We start from the raw sequence: 27200 nt of genomic DNA, 5'->3' as shown, positions 1-27200 counted from the left end.
AATAGTAAGCTTGGATATCTTGGCAAAGGAGTTAGGGCTTGATGTGTTGAGCAACAAGAAGGCACCATGGGCTCTCAAGTAGAAGAAATGGGTTTTGTAAGCCTTAATGGTCCTGGTCGGGTAGGAGAGAGAGACACTAGAGAGAGAATGACTAAATAGAAGGTAACATGAATTTAAAAAAAAAAATTATATCTGGCATTAGCAATCAGAATGAAAGAGATATGATGAATATGAGAAAAGCTGGCCCATTAGCAAGGGGTTATTCTTTTAGAGGGTTCAGATTTTCTATATTTTCATCAATTTGAAGAAATATTTCACAAGCTTCCATTCATTAATATGACATCAATTGCCAATTTTGGTAAATATGTGTGATATGTAGCCATATACATGACTCATATGCAGAAGTGTTTTCCTGTTCCTAGCATAATGCCAAAAGCTTAGAAACAATACCAGCAAATTTAAGAGGTATGGGAAACAAAAATAAGCTTCTTCATCATAATGCACTACTGGGCTGACAAAGCTGTAATCCCTGGCACTAATTATGCACTGAAGAAAGAAACTTACCAAATAAATGACTTCTGAAAACAAAATCTAAAATTGAATGTCAAGATGGTCCTAAAGTAGTACTTGATAATATAATGTCAAGAGAAAGTATAGTCAAAACATCAAAAGTTTCCACAATTTTCAGTTTAAAGTGAAAACAGGTAGCAAAGAATCATTCTGAAAAACACAATGTCCAACATAATTTTGGCAAATCTATAGATTATATGTATTGACAAGAGACAAAATGAAGACGAAAGTACTAAAAAAAAAGTCGGTAACACTCTACAAGGAATGAAGGACACTGAATGAATGAAGATGGATAAATAATTTTTAAAAGAAAAATATGATAAACATATGGTTCATAAGAAACATAAAATAGGGCAATATGCTCTCAGGTATTTTAGATCTTTAATATATAAAAGATGGACAAGCCATCTAGTCCTAAAATCTTAATTAAAGCCATGTTTATAAATATCTAAGGAATTGCAAAACTCTTCCAAAAAAAAAGAAGCTTCCCTGGTAGCTCAGGTGGCAAAGAGTCTATCTGCAATGCAGGAGACCCAAGTTCAATTCCTGGGTCAGGAAGTAACCCTAGAGAAGGGTAGACTACCCAATCCAGTATTCTTGGGCTTCCCTGGTGGCTCAGATGGTAAAGAATCCACCTGCAATATGGGAGACCTGGATTCAATCCCTGCGTTGGGAAGATCCCCTGAAGGAGGGCGTGGCAACCCATTCCAGTATTCTTGCTTGGAGAATCCCCAGGGACAGAGGAGCCTGGTGGGCTGAAGTCCACAAAGAGTCAAACATGACTGGGAAGCTAAGCACAGCACACCATCTGCATGGCTGAGACACTGGGGGTTGTGGTAGACAGTACAGAAAAGGAAAACCAGGGAGGGAAAGAAACACCCTTCCTTAGCCCCACTGCCCCTTAAACTACTGCTCTCTCTTTCTTCTTTCTTTCATAAGCAAACATCTGGAATATGTTCTCTTCCTTCATCATATCCATTTTTTCCCATTATGCAATATTGAATATACTCCAAACTGGCGTTTTTCATCACCATTGCACCAAAATCTCCATGGCTGATGTCCTCAGGAGCATCCATAAGGTTCAGCACAAAGGACGGTGTTCAGTCTTCATCCTTCTCAATCTCTCAGAACATTCTACTTTATTGAAATACTCTCTTTACCTTGGTTTCTGTGACACCACCTCTTCTTCTCTCCCTCTTCTTCAGCCATGAAAATTTTCTGTCTCCATCACCAAATCTTCTTTATAAAATGCTCAAATACTGGGGTTTTTTCAAAACTCTCTAGGTAATTTCTACCATTTCCTCCAAAAAATTCCAAATGCTATGTATAATTTAACCTTCTCTGAACTCCACACTGAAGCATAATTCAACTGGTACTCTCCTGTCCCTCAGGCACAATAACCTGAGATGATGATTTTTATACCAAACACTTGCCTATTTTCAGGCCAGAAAACTGAGCAGCAACCTTGAAACCTCTCTACTCATTATTTACTATCACCAATTAATTAACAGGACTGGCTTTATCTCACAAACACTCAAATACACCCATATCTCCATCTTTATTTTTACTGCAAGCCACTGCTGTCTTCCATCCACTGGTTTCCCACATCCAGTCTTACCCTCATTCAGCCTGAAGCAGAAGTAATTACCTAAAACACCACTGTGACCAGGGCATTCCTCTGCATAAAACTTTTCCTTGACTCTCCCTTGTTCTTAGCAGAAAACCTATAGTCTACTGCACCCTTCAAGGGTCTGCTTCCCATCATTAACCTCATCAGGCCTCTTCCTGTTCTCTGCCTTCCTTCATTTATTACCAAGTACTCCTTTTTACCTTAAGGCCTTTAGCCATGGTGATTCCCCCTCTTTCCCACTTACTTATGTCCATAACTGATTTTTACTTAGTCTTCACACATCAGAGAAAAGCTTTTATTCAAGCATGACCACCCACCCAGATCAGAAACCCTGTTAATTTATTTTTCTTTCAGGCCACTTGCCACATATATAATTAAATGCTGTTTGGTGCAATGATCTTCACTGCCTGAGAGAATATTGGTCAGGTGTTCCTTATTTACTGCTTTACCTCTAGGCTAGACTGGGACAAAATAAGTATTCAATAAATATTTGTCAAATGAATAAATGAATAAATTTTAACAGTGATATATTAACCCTGATCAAGAAAAATATAGTAAGAATAAATAATCTCAATTAGTTATATTATTAAAACAGTACCACAGTTCAGTTGCTCAGATTAAGCAAATAAAATTTATTTTACTTAAAACTTGTCACATGTTTATTTGTGTACATAATGGCAAGTCTAATTTCTTAGAGAACAAGGATTCTATAAGACCAGCTAATAGATAACAGGCACAGTTGCATAAAAAATTTTAAAAGCTACTTCTAGTGAGTTAAAATATCCTTAATGGGATGCCCCTGGCTCCACAGGCAGAGATAATGGGAGGAAGCCCACCCAGCAGGAGGAACCAGTCCAAAGATCCCCAGCTCCTGCATTCCAGCCATGCCAGAACTCACCCTTGTCCAACAGTGGCAAGGAGCCTCGGCATAGGGCAGGAACTAGTAGCTGACTGGGCAGGGGGCTAGCTTTGCCTAAGAGTGTGCCAACAGTTGTTGCTTTGTCACAACAAAATGCCCAAGGCAATCCACATAGGGGGGCCACTCCTAGAACAAAACTGGCCTACCTAATACTTAGAAATAAACACAGAGAATTAGGCAAAATGAGGAAACAGATGAATATATTCCAAAGGAACAAGACAAAACCCCAGAAGAATTATATGAAGTGGAGATAACTGTCTACCCAGAAAGAGTTCAAGGTAATGATTATAAAGATGATCAATGAACTCAGGAGAAGAATGGATGAACACAGTTAAAAGGTTAGCAAAGAGCTAGAGAATATGAAGAAGAACTAAACAAAGCTGAAGAGTACAATAACTGAAATAAAAAATACATTAGAATCTAGGGATATACAGTATATTAGATGATGCAGAGGAATAGATCAGTGAACTGGAAGACAGAGTAGAGGAAATTACACAAACTGAAGAGAAAGAATTTTTTTAAACTGAGGGTAGTTTAAGAGAATTCTAGGAAAACATCAAGTGTACTAATATTTGCATTTTAGGGGTTGTGGAGTCCCAAACAAGATAAACTCAAAGAGGTCCATAAAAAGACCCTTTATAAATACAATTACAGATAAAGAGAGAAAGTTAACAGCAATAAGCTACTAGTTACAAATAAAGGAACTTCCATTAGAGCATGTGCTGACTTTCCAGCAGAAATTTTGCAAGCCACAAGGGAATGGCACAATATATTCCAACTGATGAAGAGAAGACATCTACAACCAAGAATATTCTACTTAGCAAGGCTATCAACCAAAAGCTAAAATGCTTCAACAGCAAATTGGTTTTACAAGAAATGTTAAAGAGACTACCCTAAGGAGAAAAGATTACACAGCTAGAAATACATTGATTATTTTTAAAAAGTCTCTTTAGTAAAGGCAAATATACAATAAAGGCAATATATCACCACTGATAAATTTAATATAAAGGTTAAAGACAAAAATAGTAAAACAATCTATAGCCACTAAAGTATTTCAGGGATAGACAAAACAAAAAGATGGAAAATGTAATGTCAAAAAACATTAAACAGGGTGCAAAGAGTAAAAATGAAGGGTTCTTAAAATGTGTTTATGCTTAAGAGATCAACTTAAAATAATAAATATACATACATATATACTGTTATATTTAAATCTCATGAAAACCATAAATCAAAAATCTATAATAGATAGACACATTCAAAAAGAAAGAATCCAAAGATAACACTAGAGATAGTCATCAAATCACAAGGAAAGAGGGCAAAAGTAGAAGAACAAAAAAGAACAACAAAAATAGCTGGAAAACAATTTTTAAAATGTCAATAAGTATATACTCATTAAAAATAACATTAAATGCAAGTGGCCTAAATGCTCCAATCAAAAGTCATAGAGTGGCTGAATGTATAAAAAAGTAAGACTCATATATATGAATGCCTATAAGACTCACTTCAGATTTAAAGTCACACACAGACTGAAAGTGAAGTGATAGAAAAGTATTCCATGTAAACAAAAACACAAACCTGGGGTAGCAGTATTTGATAAGGCAAAATAGACTTTAAAACAAAGACTATAACAATAAACAAGAAGGAAATCACTTAATGTCCACATGCTGCTGCTGCTGCTGCTAAGTCACTTCAGTCGTGTCTGACTCTGTGTGACCCCATAGACGGCAGTCCACCAGGCTCCCCCGTCTCTGGGATTCTCCAGGCAAGAACACTGGAGCGGGTTGCCACTTCCTTCTCCAATGCATGAAACTGAAAAGTGAAAGTTCGCTCAGTCGTGTCTGACTCTTTGTGACCCCCCACTGCAGCCTACCAGGCTCCTCTGTCCATGGGATTTTCAAGGCAAGAGTACTGGAGTGGGTTGCCATTGCCTTCTCTGAAATGTCCACATAGTAGGCCACTAAGCAAATCTCAGATTAAATTTAAGAAGACTAAAACCATATCAAGCAACTTTTCCAACCAAAGGGTCTGAGATTAGAAATCAACAAGAAAAAAACTGGAAAATATACAAGCTCATGAAGGCAAGAAAAAAAAATTAAAACAAGGAAAAAAAATGCCTAGAGACAAATAAAAGTAGAAATAGAACAGTTCAAAATCTATGGACCCAGCAAAAGCAGCTCTAAGAGAGAAGTTTATAGCAATACAAGCTTACCCTAGGAAATAAGAAAAATCTCAAATAAACAACCTAACCTTATACCTAAAGGAACTAGAGAAAGAACAAACCAAAGCACAAAACAGACACTAGATCAATGGAACAAAAGAGGGAGCCCAGAAATAAAACCATACTTACGTGGTCAATTTATCTATGAATAAGGAGGCAAGAATATAGAAAAAGGAAAGATAGCCTCTTCAATACATGTTGTGGGGAAAACTGGACAGCTACATGTTGAAGAATCAAACCAGGCGACAGTAAATCCCCTACATATGAACCTTCAAATTACAAGCTTTCAAAGATGCAAATGTGCATTCACTTGTCCAGTCATGTTGTTAGTTCATGTGTTTGGTGTACATTGTCACATGCATGCATCCTCTATAGCTGGTTGTGCCTTTGTGTACTTTACTATACAATACTGCATAGAATACAGTAGTACAATATTTTTATTGCAATCCAAGGATGTCCAGGAGCAAGCATAAAACAGCAGTGATGTAGCTGGTACTGCTAAGAAGCACCCAGTGATAACAATGGAAACGGAAGTGAAAATAAGTGAAAAGAGGAAGAAGAAGCAACTGAAGAAACAAAGAGACCCATGATGCAGGAAGTGGCAAGGAGATTTTCTTTATTCGAGGAGACACTGTTAGTTTTTGAGGCACAGGGCCAGATGTAGAAAAGTACATGAAGATGGGGAGGGAGGTGGGAGGGGGGTTCAGGATGGGGAACACTTGTACACATGCGGCAGATTCATGTTGATGTATGGCAAAACCAATACAATATTGTAAAGTAATTAGCCTCCAATTAAAATAAATTTATATTAAAAAAAAAAAAAAGAAAAGTACATGAAGGCTGGAGCAACCATTCATGATGCAATCCAATGGTACTTATGACCAGAAAAAGAGAGCTACTACCTAGACATCACTGGATCATTTATTCAAGGACAGATAGAACTGAATCCAGCAAGGAACCAGAGCCTGTGCCAGCAATGTCAGGCATGAGTGAAACCGCAGCTTGCCCTCTGTCTCCTATTGCTGATGACCCTTCAGCTCTACCATATCCCACCTCCTCTCCCTTCTCCACTCATTAACTCCTCTTTCCTGTTCACTCGATACCAGTCCCTGTATGCCAGCTGTTGTACTGTACTTTTCAGGGTACTGTCCCATGAGGTTAAAGATGTTGTCTTTATTTTTTTGTACTTGTTTTTTTATGTATTGTTTGTGTGAAAAGTATTTTAAACCTATTACAGTACAGTACTATACAGCCAATTGTGTTAATTGGGTACCTAGGCTAACTATGTTGGAATTATGAACAAATTCCACTTATAAACATGCTCTTGAAATGAAACTTATCCATATGTAGGGAACTTATTGTACTTTGTCACACCATATACCAAATAAACTCAAAATGGATTGAAGATTTAAATGAAATACCTGAAATCATAAAACTCCCAGAAGAAAATATAGACAATACACTCTGTGACATTAGTCTTCAAAAGTTTTTGGATCTAGCTCTTTATGTAAGAGAAAGAAAAGCAAAAACAGAAATGGGAATGGGAAATGAAAAAAAATAGAAATGGGAGTGCATCAAGCTAAAAAGATTTTTCAGAGCAAAGGGAACAATCAACAAAACAAAGAGCCTACTTAGTGGGAAAAGATAGTTGCAAACAACATATCTAATGAGGGGCTAAAATCCAAAACATATAAAAACTCATAACAACATCAAGAAAATTAATAACCTTGTTAAAAATGGGCAAAAGATTGGAATATATATTTTTCTAAAGAAGACATACAGATGACCAAGAAACACATGAAAAGATGTTCAATGTCACTAGTCATCAGGGAAATGCAAGTCAAAGCAACAATAAGATATCACGTTATCCCTGTTAAAACAGCTATCATGAAGAAGACAAAATATAGTGTTGGTGAGGGTGTGGATAAAAGGGAATAGTGTGTGCACTGTTGGTGGAAATCAAAATTGGTAAAGTTAATATGGATGACAGTATGGAGATTCCTCAAAAAATTAAAAACAGAACTACCATAAAATCCAGTGATTCTACTTTTGGGTTTTTCTTCAAAGAAAACAAAAACACTAATTATATAAGATACATATACTCCTATGTTCACTGTAGCATTATTCAAAATAGCCAAGATACAGAAGCATTCTAAGTGCCCATCAATAGATGAAAGGATATAGAAAATGTGGTATATATATATATATATATATACACACACACATATATAATATTGTGGTATGTGTATATATATATATATATATATATATATACAATGGAGTATCACTCTGCCATAAAAAAGAATGAGATTTTCCATTTCTGAGAAGATGAATGGACCAAAAGGGTATTATGCTAATCGAAATAAATCAGACAAAGAAACAGAAATACTATATGATTTCACTTATATAGCAAATCTAAAAGAAAACAAACTCACATATACAGAGAATGAGTAGGTGTCAGAAGGGAAGCATGTTGGTGGATGAGTGAAATAGATGAGGGATATTTAGGGGTACAAGCCTCCAGTTATAAAATAAATAAGTTTTGGGATATAATGTACAGCATAGGTAATATAGTCAATAATATCATAATAACTTTGTGTTGTGACAGATGGAAACTAGATTTATGATGGTGATCATTTTATAATGTATCAAAACATCAAATTACTGTGTTGTACTTCTGAAACTAACAGAAAATGTAAGTAAATTATATTTCAATAAAAAAATTCTTAGCAACAACAAAGTGCAAAGAAAATCAAATTTGATCAGAATACTAAGGAACCTGTTAACATGAATAACAAAAGCTATACTAGAAATATTCATGTATAAAAAATTCAAGATCCCTATAATAAACTAACAAGTTTTTCCATCATTTTCTTAACTTGTGAAGATTACTTCCTTAAATGAAAAATGAATAAGTTTACAAACCATTTTTCAGTATGATCCATTCAGAATGGAAAAGAGCTGCCATTTTGTGCTACACATAAATATACAAAAACAGTCATATAGTCTTTACAATTAAATTTTTAATAGCTTGTATTGATAAATAATTTAATAAAAATTTCTGGCTTCTTCCCTTGAGTTCTTTCCTGTCTCAGTAAATGGCAACATCATCCATTTGTTGCTCAAAATCCTTGACTCCCATTCATCACTCTTTAATTCTCCTCCATAGCAAACTATCTGCAAGTATTGTTGGCTCTACCTCTAAAACATATATGAATATCCTCCTTTTTATCTCTCTTGTGCTAAGTCACTCAGTCATGTCTGACTCTTTGTGGTCCCATGGACTGTAGCCCACCCGGCTCCTCTGGCCATGAGGATTCTCCAGGCAAGAATATGGAGTGGATTGCCATGCCCTCCTCCAGATGATCCTCCCATCCCAGAGACTGAACCCAGGTCTCTGGCATTGCAGGCAGATTCTTTACCAACTGAGCCACTAGGGAAGCCTAAAAATTTTTTGGCTGCACCTCACAGCATGTGAGATCTTAGTTCCTCAACCAGAGATTAAACCTGTGCCTCCTGCAGTGGAACATGGGATCTTAATCACTGTGCTTAATTTAGGCAACTTAGCTTAGACTTCTACAGAGCCTTCCAACTGGTCTTCCTGTTTACACTTCTGTTCTTTTAAGTACATCTAACTCCACAGTTCATCTAACACATTGCAGTCAGAGCTACCTTTTTTGATACAAGTCTATGCATATCACTTCTCTCCTCAGTTCAGTTCAGTTCAGTTGCTCAGTCGTGTCCGACTCTTTGCGACCCCATGAATTGCAGCACACCAGGCCTCCCTGTCCATCACCAACTCCCGGAGTTCACTCAGACTCATGCCCATCGAGTCAGTGATGCCATCCAGCCATCTCATCCTCGGTCGTCCCCTTCTCCCCCTGCCCCCAATCCCTCCCAGCATCAGAGTCTTTTCCAATGAGTCAACTCTTCGCATGAGGTGGCCAAAGTACTAAAGTTTCAGCTTTAGAACTTTCCTTCCAAAGAAATCCCAGGGCTGATCTCCTTCTGAATGGATTGGTTGGATCTCCTTACAGTCCAAGGGACTCTCAAGAGTCTTCTCCAACACCACTTACAAGCATCCCTACATTACCTGGCCCCTACTTAATTCTCCAATTGCATCTTAATTGACTCATCTGTTTCATCACATTATCCTGCTTTCTGTTTCTAGAACATCTAAGCTATTACCACTTATGGTCTGTCTACTTACTATTCCTTCTAGTTGGAATGCCCTGTTTCAGATCTTTCTGTGTTGTTTCCTTATCATCAAATCTCAAGTCAACTGGCAATCTCCTGCCAACCCCAGACCCAGAGGCTTTCCTTGACCATCTCATCTAAATTAGTCCCCAATCAATTTCTATCACATCATCCTGTTTAACTTTCTTCCTATTGCTTATTACTATATTAAATTGCCTTTCTCTACTTCTAAGTCACCTACTTGTTCTCTGTCTTCTCTCTCAAATATAAGCTCCTAAGCACAGAAAACTTAGCAGTCTTATTCATCATTTACCTTATCAGTCTTATTCACCGTTTTCTAGGCACCCAGAGACTAGAAAACTGCTTGGTACACAGTAGGTGCTCACTAAATATTTATTAGAAGAGTAAATACACTTAATGACAACAAAAAAGAAGCAGCTCAAAACATAAATAACTATAAGATTAAGAAAAAAGAGGTACCATATGAGTTTATATCATGTGATTGCATATTACACATATTAACAATATAAGTGGAATGCATTACCTATCAGAGATCTCAATATTAATGAAAAACACATTACTAAGTATGTTTAAATTCATTTTTAATATTAAAAAATTTCAAAATTAGGAATTTTACATGAATCTGCATATGAATGGGGAAGGGAAACTACATATGTCTTTGTGCTTTGGCAAAAATGGAATGGTCTCTTTAGGTTTGAATCAGAAGCATTTAAAAGAATATGCTAGGGGAAATGGTCAATTTAAAAAGTGAATACCAATTTTTAAGGCAGAGAAAATCTATTGAAAACTAAGAGAGACAACAGAAATTGAACTCATTGGAAAAGACCCTGATGCTGGGAAAGATTGATGGCAGGAGAAGGCAATGACAAAGGATGAGATGGCTGGATGACATCACCAACTCAATGGACGTGAGTTTGAGCAAACTCCAGGAGACAGTTAAGGACAGGGAAGCCTAGCAAGCTGCAGTCACAAAAAGTCAGACACAACTTACTGACTGAACAAGGGCCAATAAATCGTTATATAAGTAAACATGATCTCTAGGGACTGATGGCACTGATCCTAAACATTTGGAAAGGGTAAGACCAGAGGCTTCCGAGTGCCCAAATACCACCACACCACTGTTCTTACCTGCAAACCCACTAGCTAGTCACACAATTAATGAAATGATTCAAATATGTGCCTTGGGGAAGTTACATATTACTCAGTTCAGTGCAGTCACTCAGTCGTGTCCAACTCTTTGTGACCGCATGAACTGCAGTACGCCAGGCCTCCCTGTCCATCACCAACTCCTGGAGTCCACCCAAACCTATGTCCATTGAGTTGGTGATGCCATCCAACCATCTCATCCTCTGTCGTCCCCTTCTCCTTCTGCCCTCAATCTTTCCCAAAATCAGGGTCTTTTCAAATGAGTCAGCTCTTCGCATCAGGTGGCCAAAGTATTAGACTTTCAGCTTCAACATCAGTCCTTCCAATGAACACCCAGGACTAATCTCCTTCTACACCTCTTGTAATTCTAGGGTCTTCACGAACAGTCAAAGCTGTAGTATTTGTGGAAGCCCAGGCCTTCTCACTGTATATGGACTCTTTCAATGAGGCAACAAACTACCTGAGATATTCGTTAAGGATTTTAAAAAACTAGGAAACTGTTTACTCCATTGGAGCTATTTATTAAATACCACAGACCATGAATACAACCACTGAGATTACTGACAGTAGCAAAACAAAAATGGTGTGGGCACTTCATCTTCCTGTTAATTGACTGTCTTTGTTATACAACATTGCCTGCAAAAATCTGACTACAATCCTAACCGCAAGCCACAGTAATCATGTCAATATGTGAACTATCTGAATATCTAATTATAAAAAAAGAAGGCAATTTCACAGTGGAAGTATTGTCCTAATTCAAGAAACCTAGCCATATTAACTTATTAGTCTGACATAGCAGAAAGATGAAAAACTTTAATTTGAAAGATAATTATTTTTAGCTGATTAATATGCTTCAAATTAAATTCACTGCTTTTAATGGGCCTATCAATTTGACAACCTGGGAAATTAATAAATTTTGCATGCAGTAATTCTAGGAAATTTATACAGCCAAGCTACACTTCATTACAAGACTTACCTTCACAGTAGGCATTGTCTTCTCGAAGAGCCCTAAAACCATCTCGACAGCTACAAACAGCTCTGTCATTCAGATTTCTGCAGACAGAATTCTCCATGCAGTTATGCCTTTCAGAGCAAAAGTCATAACCTACAGGAAAAAAGAAATTATTATGGTAAATGAACTCATAACGAAGCGTAAACATTTGTCTTTTAATATCTTTCTTTTGTTTAGAAGCTATATTTTCCTACATGATTATGTTGATATCTTCATCCAATGTTTATAGAACCACATGTTATATGTAATGAAAAGTTTTTTTAGTGTATTTAACTCAATTAAGAGTTAACTGGAGGAGGTCACCATTAACCCCACCTGAACTTACACAAGACTAGGAAAACAGAGTGTTGAAGGGCACAAACAGAACCTTGTGCACACCAGGACCGAGGAGAAAGGAGCAGTGACCCCACAAGAGACTGACCCAGATGTGCCTGTGAGTGTCTAGGAGTCTCCACATGCATCAGCAGTGGCCTGCTGCAGGGTTGGGGCACTAAGTGCAGCAGTGCCTGCACGGGACCTTTTGAAGGAGGTCGCCATTATCTGCATTACCTGCACTATAGTTTAGTCTCAGGTCAAACAACAGCAAGGGAACAAAGCTCCGCCCATTAACAGAAAATTGAATTAAAGATTTACTGAGCACGGCCCTGCCCATCAGAACCAAACCCAGTTAGTCTCTCCCATTAGGAAGTTTCCATAACCCTCTTATCCCTATCCATCAGAGGGCATACAGAATGAAAACCACAATCACAGAAAACTAATCAACCTGATCACATGAACCACAGCCTTGTCTAATTCAATGAAACTATGAGCCAGCCTGTAGGGCCACCCAAGACAGAAAGGTCATGGTGGAGAGTTCTGACAAAACATGGTCCACTGGAGAAGGGAACAGCAAACAACTTCAGTGTTCTTGCCTTGAGAACCATGAAGAGCATGAAAATGCAAAAAGATAGGACACTGAAAGATGAACTTCCCTGGGTGCCCAATATGCTACTGGAGATCAGTTCAGTTCAGTTCAGTTGCTCAGTCATATCCGACTCTTTGTGACCCCATGAATTGCAGCACGCCAGGCTTCCCTGTCCATCACCAACTCCCGGAGTTCACTCAAACTCACATCCATCGAGTCAGTGATGCCATCCAACCATCTATCCTCTGTCGTCCCCTTCTCCTCCTGCCCCCAATCCCTCCCAGCATCAGAGTCTTTTCCAATCAGTCAACTCTTTGCATGAGGTGGCCAAAGTACTGGAGTTTCAGCTTTAGCATCATTCCTTTCAAAGAACACTCAGGACTGATTTCCGTCAGAATGGACTGGTTGGATCTCCTTGCAGTCCAAGGGACTCTCAAGAGTCTTCTCCAACAGCACAGTTCAAAAGCATCAATTCTTCAGCACTCAGCTTTCTTCACAGTCCAACTCTCACATCCAGACATGACTACTGGAAAAACTATAGCCTTGACTAGACAGACCTTTGTTGGCAAAGTAATGTCTCTGCTTTTCAATATGCTATCTAGGTTGGTCATAACTTTCCTTCCAAGGAGTAAGCATCTTTTAATTTCATGGCTGCAGTCACCATCTGCAGTTATTTGGGAGACCCCCAAAATAATGTCTGACACTGTTTCCACTGTTTCCCCATCTATTTCCCATAAAGTGATGGGACTGGAGATCAGTGGAGGAATAACTTCAGAAAGAATGAAGAGATGGAGCCAAAGCAAAAACAATACCCAGTTGTGGATGTGACAGGTGATGGAAGTAAAGTCCGATGTTGTAAAGAGCAATAATGCATAGGAATCTGGAATGTTAGGTCCATGAATCAAGGGAAACTGGAAGTGGTCAAATAGGAAATGGTAAGAGTGAACATCAACATTTCAGAATCAGTGAACTAAAATGGACTAGAATGGGTGAATTTAACTCAGATGACCATTGTATCTACAACTGTGGGGAAGAATCCCTTAGAAGAAATGGAGTAGCCATCATAGACAACAAAAGAGTCCAAAATGCAATCTCAAAAATGACAGAATGATCTCTGTTCATTTTGAGGGCAAACCATTCAATATCACAGTAATCCAAGTCTATGTCCCAACCAGTAATGCTGAAGAAGCTGAAGTTGAATGGTTCTATGAAGACCTACAAGACCTTCTAGAACTAACAACCAAAAAAGATGTCCCTTACATTATAGGGGACTGGAATGCAAAAGTAGGAAGTCAAGAGATACCTGGAGTAACAGGCAAATTAGGCCTTAGAGTACAAAATGAAGCAGGTCAAAGGCTAACAGAGTTTTGTCAAGAGAACGCTGCTGCTGCTGCTGCTAAGTCACTTTAGTCGTATCCAACTCTGTGCAACCCCATAGATGGCAGCCCAACAGGCTCCACCATCCCTGGGATTCTCCAGGCAAGAACATTGGAGTGGGTTGCCATTTCCTTCTCCAATGCATGAAAATGAAAAGTGAAAGTGAAGTCGCTCAGTCATGTCCAATTCTTAGTGACCCTATGGACTGCAGCCTACCAGGCTCCTCCATCCATGGGATTTTCCAGGCAAGAGTACTGGAGTGGGGTGCCATTGCCTTCTCTGCAAGAGAATGCACTGACCTTAACAAACACCCTCTTCCAACAACACAAGAGAAGACTCTACACATGGACATCACCAGATGGTCAACACATTTTGAAATCAGATTTATTATATTCTTTGCAGCCAAAGATGGAGAAACTACAAGAAGACTGGGAGTTGACTGTGGCTCAGATCACAAACTCCTTATTGCCAAATTCAGACTTAAACTGAAGAAAGTAGGGAAAACCACTAGACCACTCAGGTATGACCTAAATCAAATCTCTTATGATTATGCAATGGAAGTGACAAATAGATTCAATGGATAAGATCTGATAGAGTGCCTGAAGAACTATGGATGGAGGTTCATGACATTGTACAGGGGGCAGTGATCAAGATCATACCCAAGAAAAAGAAATGCAAAAAGGCAAAAAGTTGTCTGAGGAGGCCTTACAAACAGCTGAGAAAAGAAAACACGTGAAAGGCAAAGGAGAAAAGGAAAGATATACTCATTTGAATGCAGAGTTCCAAAGAATAGCAAGGAGAGATAAGAAAGCCTTCCTCAGTGATCAGTGTAAAGAAATGGAGGAAAGCAATAGGATAGGAAAGACTAGAGATCTCTTCAAGAAAATTAGAGATACCAATGGAACATTTCATGCAAAGGTGGGCATAATAAAGGAAGAAATGGTATGGCCCTAACAGAAGCAGACGATATAAAGAAGAGGTGGCAAGGATACACAGAAGAACTACACAAAAAAGATCTTCACAACACAGATAATCATGATGGTGTGATCACTCAGCTAAAGCCAGATATCCTGGAATGTGAAGTCAAGTGGGCCTTAGAAAGCATCACTATGAACAAAGCTAGTGGAGGTGATGGAATTCCAGTTGAGCTATTTCAAATTCTGAAAGATGATGCTGTGAAAGTGCTGCATTCAATATGGCAGCAAATTTGGAAAACTCAGTAGTGGCCACAGAACTGGAAAATGTCAGTCTTAATTCCAATCCCAGTGAAAGGTAATACCAAAGAATGTATAAACTACCGCACAACTGCACTCATCTCACACGCTAGTAAAGTAATGCTCAAAATTCTCCAAGCCAGGCTTCAATAGTACATGCACCGTGAACTTCCAGATGTTCAAGCTGGATTTAGAAAAGGCAGAGGAAGCAGAGATCAAATTGCCAATATCCGCTGGATCACTGAAAAAGCAAGAGAGTTCCAGAAAAATATCTATTTCTGCTTTATTGACTATGCCAAAGCCTTTGACTGTGTGGATCACAATAAACTGTGGAAAATTCTGAAACAGAAGGGAATACCAGACCATCTGACCTGCCTCCTGAGAAATCTGTATGCAGGTCAAGAAGCAACAGTTAGAACTGGACCTGCAACAACCCACGGGTTCCAAATCAGGAAAGGAGTACATCAAGGTTGTATATTGTCACCCTGTTTGTTCACCTTATATGCAGAGTACATCATGAGAAATGCCAGGCTGGATGAAGCACAAGCTGGAATCAAGATTGCTGGGAGAACTACAAATGACCTCAGATACACAGATGACACCACTCTTTTGGCAGAAAGTGAAGAAGCACTCAAAAGCTTCTTGATAAAAGTGAAAGAGGAGAGTGAAAAAGTTGTCTTAAAACTCAACATTCAGAAATTTAAGATCATGGCATCCAGTCCCATCACTTCATGACAAATAGATGGGGAAACAGTGGAAACAGCGGCTGACTTTATTTTGGGGGGCTCCAAAATCACTGCAGATGGTGACTGCAGCCATGAAATTAAAAGACGCTTGCTCCTTCGAAGGAAAGTTATGACCAACCTAGACAGCATATTAAAAAACATTACTTTGCCAACAAAGCTCTGTCTAGTCAAAGCTATGGTTTTTCCAGTAATCATGTATGGATGTGAGAGTTGGACTATAAAGAAAGCTGAGCGCCGAAGAATTGATGCTTTTGAACTGTGGTGTTGGAGGAGACTCTTGAGAGTCCCTTCCGCAGCAAGTAGATCGAACCAGTCCATCCTAAATATTCTGAATATTCATTGGATGGACTGATGATGAAGCTGAAGCTCCAATACTCTGGCCACCTGATGCAAAGAACTGACTCCTTAAAAAAGACCCTGATGCTGGGAAAGATTGAAGGCAGGCAGAGAAGGGACAGCAAAGGATGAGATGGTTGGGACAGGGAGACCTGGCATGCTGTGGTCCGTGGGTCAAAAAGAGTCGGACACAATTGAGTAACTGAACTGAACTGAACTGAACTGAACTGAACTGAAGATAACATAGTGAGGAAGGAAAGTATTCTGAGAGTTAGTGATTGAATATTATCAATAACTATGAGTAACATAGACCAAACCAGATCAGATGTTCACATTGTGTATTTAAGAAATGAAACAGATACCAAAACTCTAAATGTGTTAAAAAAAAAATACACCACTTTAATTTAATTTTCTCTGGAAATCTGCAAGACAAGTATGTCGACTCAAAAGAAAAAAGTTTCGATTATAAAGATTCCAGAGTCTTTATGAGAGAAAATATAAATGGAACACTTCATATACAGTGACACCAATCATGTGTAATTGCTTGACTTTCTTTTTCCTGTATGAATCCCTTGTTCAAAGATCATCTAAGATGCTGAAATGAAAAGCTTGAACACTGGAATCTATATTTAATGGAAATTATATGATTATGCATCATTCAGACAATTTTTAAATTGCTTGATGAATAAATTTTCTAGCTAGTTCTACGCTAATGAATTATTATTTCAGCACATATAAAAGAAAAGACATTTAGAAAAATACATTTCATGTAGCTCAGAATAAACTCATCTACTTACATGCAAGAAAAGACTTTTACTTGAGTAAATCATGAAGATTAAGTTCTTCACCAGCTCATCTTATTTATCAAATTACCATAGACCATGGGTTTCAGTGAAAGACTGAACCATAGCCAGCAGGTATACTGTGGCGCAGCACAATGGCTGATGTCCATTCCAATTGGTTTGTGCCCATAATGACTGTGCAGAATATCATCACAGAGTTAAAACACATCTCCCATGAGATGTGTTAAAATGGATAGTAAAAATATTTTTCGTACCATTTAATAAGCCTTAGGAAGGGTGAGGCTTGAGTGATTTCTACAGGAATTAAATAAAATAGAACTGAGGTGAATGAAAACTGGAAAACTACATAGTAAATAACATCACTAAAATCACTTGACAACTCTTCTTCACAAAATTCTTCACAATCTAAATTCTTATGATTCAGGATAAAAATTTTGAAGTAAAAGGTTCATTCTTATGGAGAGGAAAGTTAAAAATGTTTTCTCCTAGGGTCTTTTTCTTTCCTTCTTCAAGTAGCTAAATTGAGACCATTTTTCTTAAAATGTGTTCCACAGTCCTTTTACAATTCCTGAGGGGATAATTTCAGCTAAAAAGTCATCCTCACCCTCTATTACAATCCATTTCTAATTTGGCCTAACTGATGGTAAGACTCCCTCATCTCAGCATCAAATACCATGCACACGCTCACCATGCAGTGATTAACTGCTGCAAGAATTTACAAATATAAAATAACAGTGTGATTCTACGTTTCACTATTTTAGGTTCATTTAGGGAGTACACTGTTTTTTGTCAAATGAGTTTTTTATAAATTAACCCACAGACTTGAAAATTGAAAATTCTGTCAAATTTTAACTTACTCTAAACAGTGTCAGCTATTTTGATTTAGTCTCTCGACAGACAAAAGTTGATTGAATCTATTGGTTATTTTACTGCTTAGATTTAAAAATGCCAAGGTTAAAAGGCTAACTGCTAACTACTGATAGGTAGAAAATTCAGACTCACTTATAGGGATTTGTTTCCAATCTATAGGGAAGAACTTAAAAAAAAAAAATCAGACTATGGGTTGGCAATAAACCATAGTTCTACTACCATCATCGCTGCATTCCTACTCATCTGTGCTTAGATTTTAGAGTTGAAAGATCTACATCTGGTCTCTACCAATTACTGGCTGAGTAAATTACTAGCTGTGTAAGTTAATTAACCTTTCTAAACCTTCATATTTTCTCACCTGTAAATTTGGATACTATCTACCTCACAAAAATGTAGTTTCACATTGGTTAATAATTAAAGTAATTAGAGTATTACTAATAAACCACAAATAAATGTGCTGAGATAGCTATCGTAGGAGAAAATTCACCTATTTGTTATAGATGGATAGAGCAATGATCTAAAACAATCAGGTCTTTCTTTTATTTCCTCCTTTCAATTTTAAACTCACAGATACCAAGTTTTCTATTCCTTTTAAGCTTTCCAAATTTATATGAAGTTCTTGTATTAAGTATACTAGAACTTTCTATAACCTTCTATAAAATGTTGATATGCATTTTTTATGACTGATGAGGTAAGGAAGGGTACAAAAGATTATACATAAGAACAACACAAATAAAGGTATTTCATAATATCCAAGAGAAAAAGAATACAATAATTTTGAGGTGATTATTTGTTGGTTTTGCCTATAGGTATCTATTTCTTCTTTCGGTAGGGAAAAAAAAAACCTAGCCATACCTGGAATGAATTTTTCACCTCTACTATTAGCCTAGATGCTTACAGGAAAATGGACTCCACTGCCCACTGATCAAGGCAACGCCAAACAATACATCCTACTAGCCTGAACATAATTTCTTCAGGTCTGAGCAAATGATCCAGTGCGATTAATGCAGATAATTAAATCTCAATTCTGGGACTTTTGTTTAGAAGATACTGAACTTTGTCTTCCACCTACTTAAGTATCAAAATAATGTGAGCATAAGAATGTCGGGATCTATCCAAGAACACATAGAGTTTGAAAATAAGGCCATCTCAGAGGAGGCAAATAGATGTATCTAAGCAAAGTGACAAGGTTTGAGATCTGAATCAATCCACTCACCAGGCCACACATTCCATTTTTTCCCTTTGGTCAGTTGGATTGGTTGTTCTATCACTTGGACCTGAAACAATACTAACTCATATCGGTACCATATATGAGATGATGGGTATTCCTGACTTTTCCCAAAATGTAGTTCATGTGCATGGATGAACATTTAAAATGAAGTACAGATAGCAATGGGCTTCCCTAGTAGCTCAGCTGGTAAAGAATTTACCTGCAATGCAGGAGACCTGGGTTGGGAATTTCCCCTGGAGATGGGACACATTCCCCACTCCAGTATTCTTGGGCTTCCCTGATGGCTCAGCTGGTAAATATTTCACCTGCAGTGCAGGAGACCTGGTTTTGATCCCTGAGTTGGGAAGATCCCCTGGAGAAAGGAAAGTCTATCCACTCTCATACTCTGGCCTGGTGAATTTCGTGGATTGTATAGCCCATGGGGTCACAAAGAGCCAGACTCGACTGAGCAACTTTCAATTTCACTTTCAAAGATAGCAATGGAATTTTTTTTAATGTGTACAAAAAATACATGAATTCAATAACCCAGTCATTTCATGGATACCACTGGAATGAAACTAACTTTTCGGAAAATGTGTTAACAGTAGATAATAAAAAATTAACTACATGATGTTATTTGTGATAGATAACAAGAATCACGAAGGTGTAATTGAATGATGTGGTAAATTATGAACTGTCCAGAAGTTGGGAGGAAACAGTCTACACTCACTCAGCCTTATACACACGATGCCTCCATTACTTCTAATTGTTCAGATGTCACGTCTGGCTCTGCGACCCCATGAACCGCAGCACGCCAGGCCTCCCTGTCCATCACCAACTCCTGGAGAACACCCAAACCCATGCCCATCGAGTCGGTGATGCCATCCAGCCATCTCATCCTCTGTCGCCCCCTTCTCCTCCTGCCTTCAATCTTTCCCAGCATCAGGGTCTTTTCAAATGAGTCAGCTCTCGCATCAGGTGGCCATAGTATTGGAGTTTCAGCTTCAACATCAGTCCTTCCAATGAACACCCAGGCCTGATCTCACTTAGGATGGACTGGTTGAAAGTCATGACAAAGTCAATACTAAATTAAAGAGCGGGTATCTGGTGAATAGGATTTGATTTCTACCGGCAGAGAAAGGGGTGGCCAAGAGAGGAGGAAGAGAATGGGAAGGGCTGAGATATGAAAACACATAGTTTCAAAAAAAAAAAGAAAACACATAGTTTCATGTTATTTCTGTACCTAAGTCAGAGTCCTCATTGTATGACAAAGTCTCTGTCCTATTGTAATTGGTCATATGACTCCTTGATACAGCTCTCAAATATGAAAAAAGCAAAAAGAACCCTTTTGCTACACTGTTTCTGAGCTGCTACAACAGAAGAGAAGAGGGTATCTAGAAAACAGTCCTGCCTGTATGTGACTTGGTGCCTAGAGATTTGGAGCCTTATTTTGGTGCACAGCTTGGTTTCCAAACACTGGCTGAGCCTCCAGTGGAAAGGTCAACTCTTTAATCTCATGCTCTGCCCTCAGGGAATATTTAATAAGCATTGTTGAACAACTTACTTTTTCAGATGTGAACATGTCATCTTTAGCACTAGGGAGACAGGCCTGAAAACTGGAGACCAGTTTTACTACAAATGAATTTGTCACAATATATGTGTAGGAGTTGACTCAAAATTTCAGCCTTCAAAAATTAATTTGCTTTTTAGTTTAAAAGTCAGACAATAGCAGGAGAACTCATTTGTTTATTCTATATATCTGAAGTCAGAAATGGAAGCAATATTTATTTTACATGGTGTTAGATGTTTCATGAAAGGTCAACTTGTCCAATTTCAGCTCCAATATTAGCTAAGCCAGTGGTTCTCAATCCAGGCTGTGTAAAATAATTTATTACTCAAGTTTTTTTTGTAAGCTGATACCAAGGTTCTATCACATATATCTCACTTGACCCTGAAATACTTGTTCAGAAATAAGGAAAAGGAATCTCTGCTTTTACCTTAGCAAGGGCAATTCCATATTGGAGGCCCTAGTTCCATTGTGAGAAAAATCCATGGAGGACTGAATATGCTATAATGTGATTAAATACTTAGAGAACAATCTCTTGAGAAATTCCAGGAACTACAGGATGCTTCAGCTCCACAGCTACAGATAACCTGTTCTCCTTACACAATCACACAGTGATGGTAATCAGACCACTGCACTACCAGCTTCAAGGTGATTATTGGAGCAGACTGTGCTGCTTCACACATAGCCCCCACCAGCACACCTCTGAAACTGCTCCTTTATAAACTCTGTTCCCTGTCTGGCAACTTGAAGATGGTTTGGGGGATGCTAGTCCACCATATTCCCAGGTTGCCAGCTTCCTGAATAACACATCTTTTTTTCATCCCCCCAACCACCACCACCACCAACTCTTGAATATCAACTTTTGAGCAATGAGCACCCAAACCTGAGTTCAGTTCTGGCTTCAGTGGGTCACAAATCAAGTATATCGGTCTGAGGTGGAAGGGGTATAGATCGTAGTAAATTTTGTCATTGTATTTCAAGTGTGTTGTGTAAACATATTAACTTTAAAACTATAGGTAATATAAACATAACAGTTTTTGTTCCTAGCTTTTCCATTCTTCCCTGGTGACTCAGCTGGTAAAGAATCTGCCTGAAATGTGGGAGACCTGGGTTCAATCCCTGGGATGGGGAGATCCCCTAGAGACAGGCTACCCACTCCAGTATCCTGGCTTGGAGAATTCTAGGGACTGTGTAAGCCATGGGGTCACAAAGAGTCAGATGTGACAGAACGATTTCACTTTCACTTTCCATTCTTAACTTGCTTTTGGTAATACGTTAAAGCTCTTTAAAAAGAAATGAATGTAATCAGGTCTTTTCTTGACATCTGAAATGTTCTGTTCTGTGCTTAGTCACTCAGTTGTGTCCAACTCTATGTGATCCCATGGACTGCAGCCTGCCAGGCTCCTCTGTCGATGGGGATTCTCCAGGCAACAATACTGGAGCGGATATCCTATCCCTTCTCCAAGGGATCTTCCTGACTCAGGAATTGAACTGTGGTCTCTTGCCTTGCAGGTGGATTCTTTACCAGCTGAGCTACCAGGGAAGCCCTCTGAAATGCACTATTCTTACCCACATCTTTTTACCCAAATTTAGCCAATGCTGACTGATAGGTATTCACCTCTCTGCTCTCTAAGTAGCTCCTGGACACCACTAGTAGATTAAAGATGGCCACAAATTTTTAACACTCCTCCTATCATAGTGGGATCTATTCCCCTCACACCCACCCCTTGAATCTGGGCTTGGCTGTAATTGCTTTGATAAATGAATTGTGGTAGAAGTGATGCTGTGTCAGTTCCAGACCTACTGTTTGACAGCCCCAAGCTACCATTTAAGAAATCTGATGACCATCCTGCTAGGGAGACCACAGGGAGAAGTCTTGAGATTACATAGAAAGGGAGAGAGTTCTGGCTATGACCAGCCTTCATGCCATTCCTGTTAAGATGCCCAACATACAGTGAGGCCATCCTGAACCTTCCAGCTCAAACCAACTTCCAGCTGAGTGACCCCAGTTAACACCCTATGAAGCAGAAGAATCACCTGGCTAAGCCTTGTCTGAACTGCTGACCCACAACACTACAATATCTAGGCATACCTCAGAGATATTGCACGCTTGGTTCCAGATCACTGCAATAAAGTGAATACCACAACAAAGCAAGTCACACAAATTTCTTATTCTCTCAGTGCATATAAAAGCTATGTTTTGGGAGTTCCCTGGTTGCCTAGTGTTTAGGATTCCAGGCTTTCACTCCTGTGGCCCAGGTTTAACCCTGATCAGGGAACTGAGATCCTGAAAGCCGTGCAATGTGGCCGAAGAAAAGTTGTTTATACTATACTGTAGTATATTAAATATGCAACAACATTACATCTGTAAAAAACGTACATGATTTAATTTTAAAATTTCTTGTTCAGTCGGTCAGTCATGTCTGACTCTCTGTGATCTCATGGACTATGGCTAGGCTTCGCTGTCCTTCACCATTTTAAAATACTTTCTTGCTAAAAAATGATAACCATCATCTGAGCCTTCAGCAAGTCATAGTAGGAACATTAAAGATCACTGATCACAGATCACCATAACAAATATGATAATAATGAAAAAATTTGAATTATTGCTATTGTGAGAATAACCAAAATGTGATACAGAATCATGATGTGAACAAATGCTGCTGGAAAAATGCCACCAACAGTCTTGCCTGACACAGGGTTGCCACAAACCTTCAATTTGTAAATATCACCATATCTGCAAAGCACAATAAAGCAAAGTGCAGCAAAAGGAGGTATGCCTGATAATAAACTGGTGGTTGTTTTAAGCCATTGAACTTTGGGGTAATTTGTTATGCAGCAAAAGCCACTCAAAGTGTGCAGATTCTTGAGCTCCACCCCAGACCTTCCAGATTAGGATCTGTACTTTAATCCCTAGGTTATCTGTATACACTTTTAATCCTGAGAAGTTCTGGTATAGCCTACCTTTGGCTGCCAAAGACACTCTATTCAAGCTGCATACTGGAGTCCAGTTCCAAAATCAAGTGATTGGAATGAGCATTCTGGATTTGTATCAACTTCCACACATGCTCTGTGCAAGGCACTGGCTCATGGAAAGTTAGGCTGAAAACACTAGTGACTCTTCTTTTTTGTCTATTTGATTACAGTCCTTTGTACTCTTAGTACCTGAGAGCCATCCCTAAAGCTCTTGAAAGGCAGACCAAGTCTGAAACCACTCTGAAACTCCCAAAGAGCCTTTCATAGAATTAGGATTTTAAAACTCTTAAAAGAATAGATGGAGCAATTAGCTAAACAGAAAATGAAAAGAAACCTGCACCATCCTCCAAAAAATGGGAGAGAAGGATCTTATATTTCCCTTTTAATAAATGAGATTAAAAGGAAAGAAAATAGCATATGTTTTATAAAGTTTCTTTTTCTTACTTTTTTCTGTTTAAGTTTTATTTGGTACCAATAAAGGCTATTATTAAAACATGTGCTAGTAGCTCATGTAAGGCACTTTGTTAATGTAACACCAACTGCATGAGTTATGAGTCCCAACTATATTTCAAGTATCATACAAGGATAAAGACCCAGCCCTGCCCTCAAGGTGCAAAGTTCAATGAAGGAGATAGATTTACAAATACATGATTTCAAGATAATGCAAGAAGGCACACATAATTTCATGATGGATAGGGATCATAAAAGGTTCCATATAATCAATCTTTTAGTTTAATACTTGAACAATACTACAACAAAATATCAAATTTAAGAATCTTTGATGATGGGCAGCCCACTGCATTTCTGAATATCTCAAATTTTACTGTTTTTTTAATATCAAACTAAAAATCTAAGTTCCTTCTACTTATTGGTTGTAGGTCTATCATCACAAAGGCAACACAGAATAAGCAATGCATGTTTGATGGCCTCTCTCTTCTCAGTGATGTAGAAGCCTATCGGTGAAGGAGGGTGGAATTGTGAAGAGAGGGATTTGAAGTAGCCCACATGGGAATTATGCTAAGTCAATTATAAAACAGACTGAAGAGAAAAGAAAAGCAAATCTGCCTCCCCCCCCGCCAAAAAAAAACTCAGTAAAAAAACTCAGCACTGTTGTATATTTTCAACAATGTCATGCTGACTCAGAACCAATACACAGAGAGAGTTTAGAAAACTAGACCTTGAGCCAGGTACAAGACACCCAGCAGAAAGGCATGGGAACATCTCAAGTTTAATTCCATAGTCTTTGGAAATAACTTCCCTATAAAAAGTTTTATTTCCTGTCAGGAGAAATTGCCTCCTAGAATGACTCATGCACGTAAATCTTACTTTCCAAAAAATCTTACCTTTACAGACTTTGCAACAGCTATGAGACAAGGTAATCTGATGCGACTCTGGACAGTCCAGAGCAGGACAGCCTGAACTCTCAACCAGCTTCATGCTCTGGTCCTGTTAGACAACAGAAAATAAATGCTTCAAACTTATCAATTAGGACTAACTCCTAATTCTGGAAACTCCTAAGTTTCCAGATCCAGCGTTAAAGACATCTCTTCAAACATAAGAATAAAATTTTCATCCCGAGGACCTCTGCATAAGTCACAGACTCACTTGCAAAATGATATCAAATGACAATGGGAAAGACTTTCAAAGGGACAAGCAGATTTGGGAATGGAAGCGTGCCTTCAATTTCCAAACATTAGAGTTATCCTGAGAGATTCTGTTAGTTTAAAACATATTTGAACATCCAGATGACAATTGTGGTAAACAGATAGCTTGAATTTGATTAACAGCTCACTTTGAAAAAGCAATAAATAAAAACAGGACTTTTTAAACATTCTCACTTCAAAGTTTCCAAACTGTTAAAGAGATTATACCCAGTGAGTATGATAAGGAATGCTGTGGACCTCTCACAAAATATTTCCAAAAAGGGAAATGTGGACAGGATTTATGTCTCTTGCGCATGAATGTCTCACGTATTTTCCGGCACATAATTGGTACTCAAAAAATTTTTCTAGTGAATGAATAAATTAATACAAAATGATTACAGTTCTAGCCACTAAAGTAGATAAGACTTTAAGAGAAAACCAAAATACAGAACACTTTTCTGATAAATGGAGTAGCACTGCCTTGAAGCAAACATTCTGCTTCTAAACTGTCAACCTCTAGTCTCTTAAGAACAAGAGTCATAAACTGTTGTATTATGCTTACCAGTGCATAAGAAATAAAATAATCATTGGAAATGGAAGGCTTCCATCTTAATACTGCTCAGTAGCTTAGGTTTTTAGATGTTATTTCTGTAAGTACTGCTTCTATTGAAGAAAAAGTTTTAATGACTTCAATATCCCCCTCTTCCTGGTTTATTGATGGAAAGGATCTTCTCCATGCCATGATAATCTCTTATCAAGAAAGTGGCAGAAGACACATATACAGTGGGAGTCAAACCCTATCCTTCCTTTGGTGTGACAGTAATATTCATACTGATCATCTTATTTTCAGGACCAGGGTGTGTTTCTGTGTTACTATTAAGCTCACAAACTGCCCAGGAAACATTTTCAAGGTCACAAAACTGACAATAAAAGAACAAACAAGGACTAGAATTGATGGCCCAGAAAATGGAGGCCCGAGAGAGCTGTCAACTATGTAAAATACTGAAGTTCAGGGGCTTGAAGGGAGAAGAAAGAGTGGACGTCCTTAATGTCAAGAAATTTAGGGAAGAATAATAAAAGTTGATGAAGAGCAGGGAGGGTTGTGCTGTAGAATCCATGCCCACTAGCTACATGTTACTCAAACACTGTAAATGTAAAGCACATGCAAGATTTTGATGACTCAGCATTATAAAAGACTATAAAATATTTCATTAATTTTATATTGATTACATTGGAAATGATAATATTTTGGCTATATGGGGTTGTATACAGAAAGTTTAGCCCAATAAAAATCACATGTATGGCCTGCATCATATTTCTACTGGACAGCACAGCATGAGAGGGCAGTAAATTGGTGTGTTTTGTTTGAGCAAATAAAAGGTAACATTTATTCATTCACACAATATTTATTAAGAACATGGAGAGTTAACTATACCCAGAAGTTTCACCTAATTGAATATAAAATCACTTTTTAGGTATTTTAAAATCAAATAGGAAACCACCTCAGAAAATTTCTAAATCATAATGGTCAGTATTGTGGAACATATTTGTCAAATGAAAACATCACACACAGAAAATGGAGAATCTTCAAATGCCCTCACAATATTAAAGTTTAGGGCTGATATTTCAGTTAGACATTACTTAGGAACCAGCTGACAAAATTTCCACCTTCCTTGATGTAACTTTTCTCTTGATTTCCTTGGTGTTGCTGTATCTCACTCCAAGCCTTCCAGTCCCCGTTTCTATAGTGAGACCTCAGTTCAGTTCAGTTCAGTCGCTCAGTTATGTCCAACACTTTGCAGCCCCATGGACCGGAGCACACCAGGCCTCCCTGTCCACGC

The 27200-nt window shown here is 38.3% G+C and overlaps 1 protein-coding gene across 3 annotated transcripts in view; it reads right to left on the bottom strand.

Moving 5' to 3' along the window:
• LOC120861347 (protein kinase C-binding protein NELL2) overlaps positions 1–27200 on the bottom strand; it is a 382658-nt gene that overhangs the window by 193149 nt on the left and 162309 nt on the right. For all 3 annotated transcript variants that reach the window (XM_040236996.1, XM_040236994.1, XM_040236995.1), the window contains 2 exons: positions 25060–25162; positions 11678–11806 (listed from right to left, as the gene is read on the bottom strand). In XM_040236996.1, coding sequence (XP_040092930.1) covers positions 11678–11806; positions 25060–25162 — 232 coding nt within the window. The remainder of the gene's footprint in view (positions 1–11677; positions 11807–25059; positions 25163–27200) is intronic.

The sequence above is a fragment of the Oryx dammah genome, unplaced genomic scaffold (assembly GCF_014754425.2).
Source record: "Oryx dammah isolate SB20612 unplaced genomic scaffold, SCBI_Odam_1.1 HiC_scaffold_11232, whole genome shotgun sequence".
NCBI classification, from domain to species: domain Eukaryota; kingdom Metazoa; phylum Chordata; class Mammalia; order Artiodactyla; family Bovidae; genus Oryx; species Oryx dammah.
This window is presented reverse-complemented; position numbering and strand designations above follow the sequence as displayed.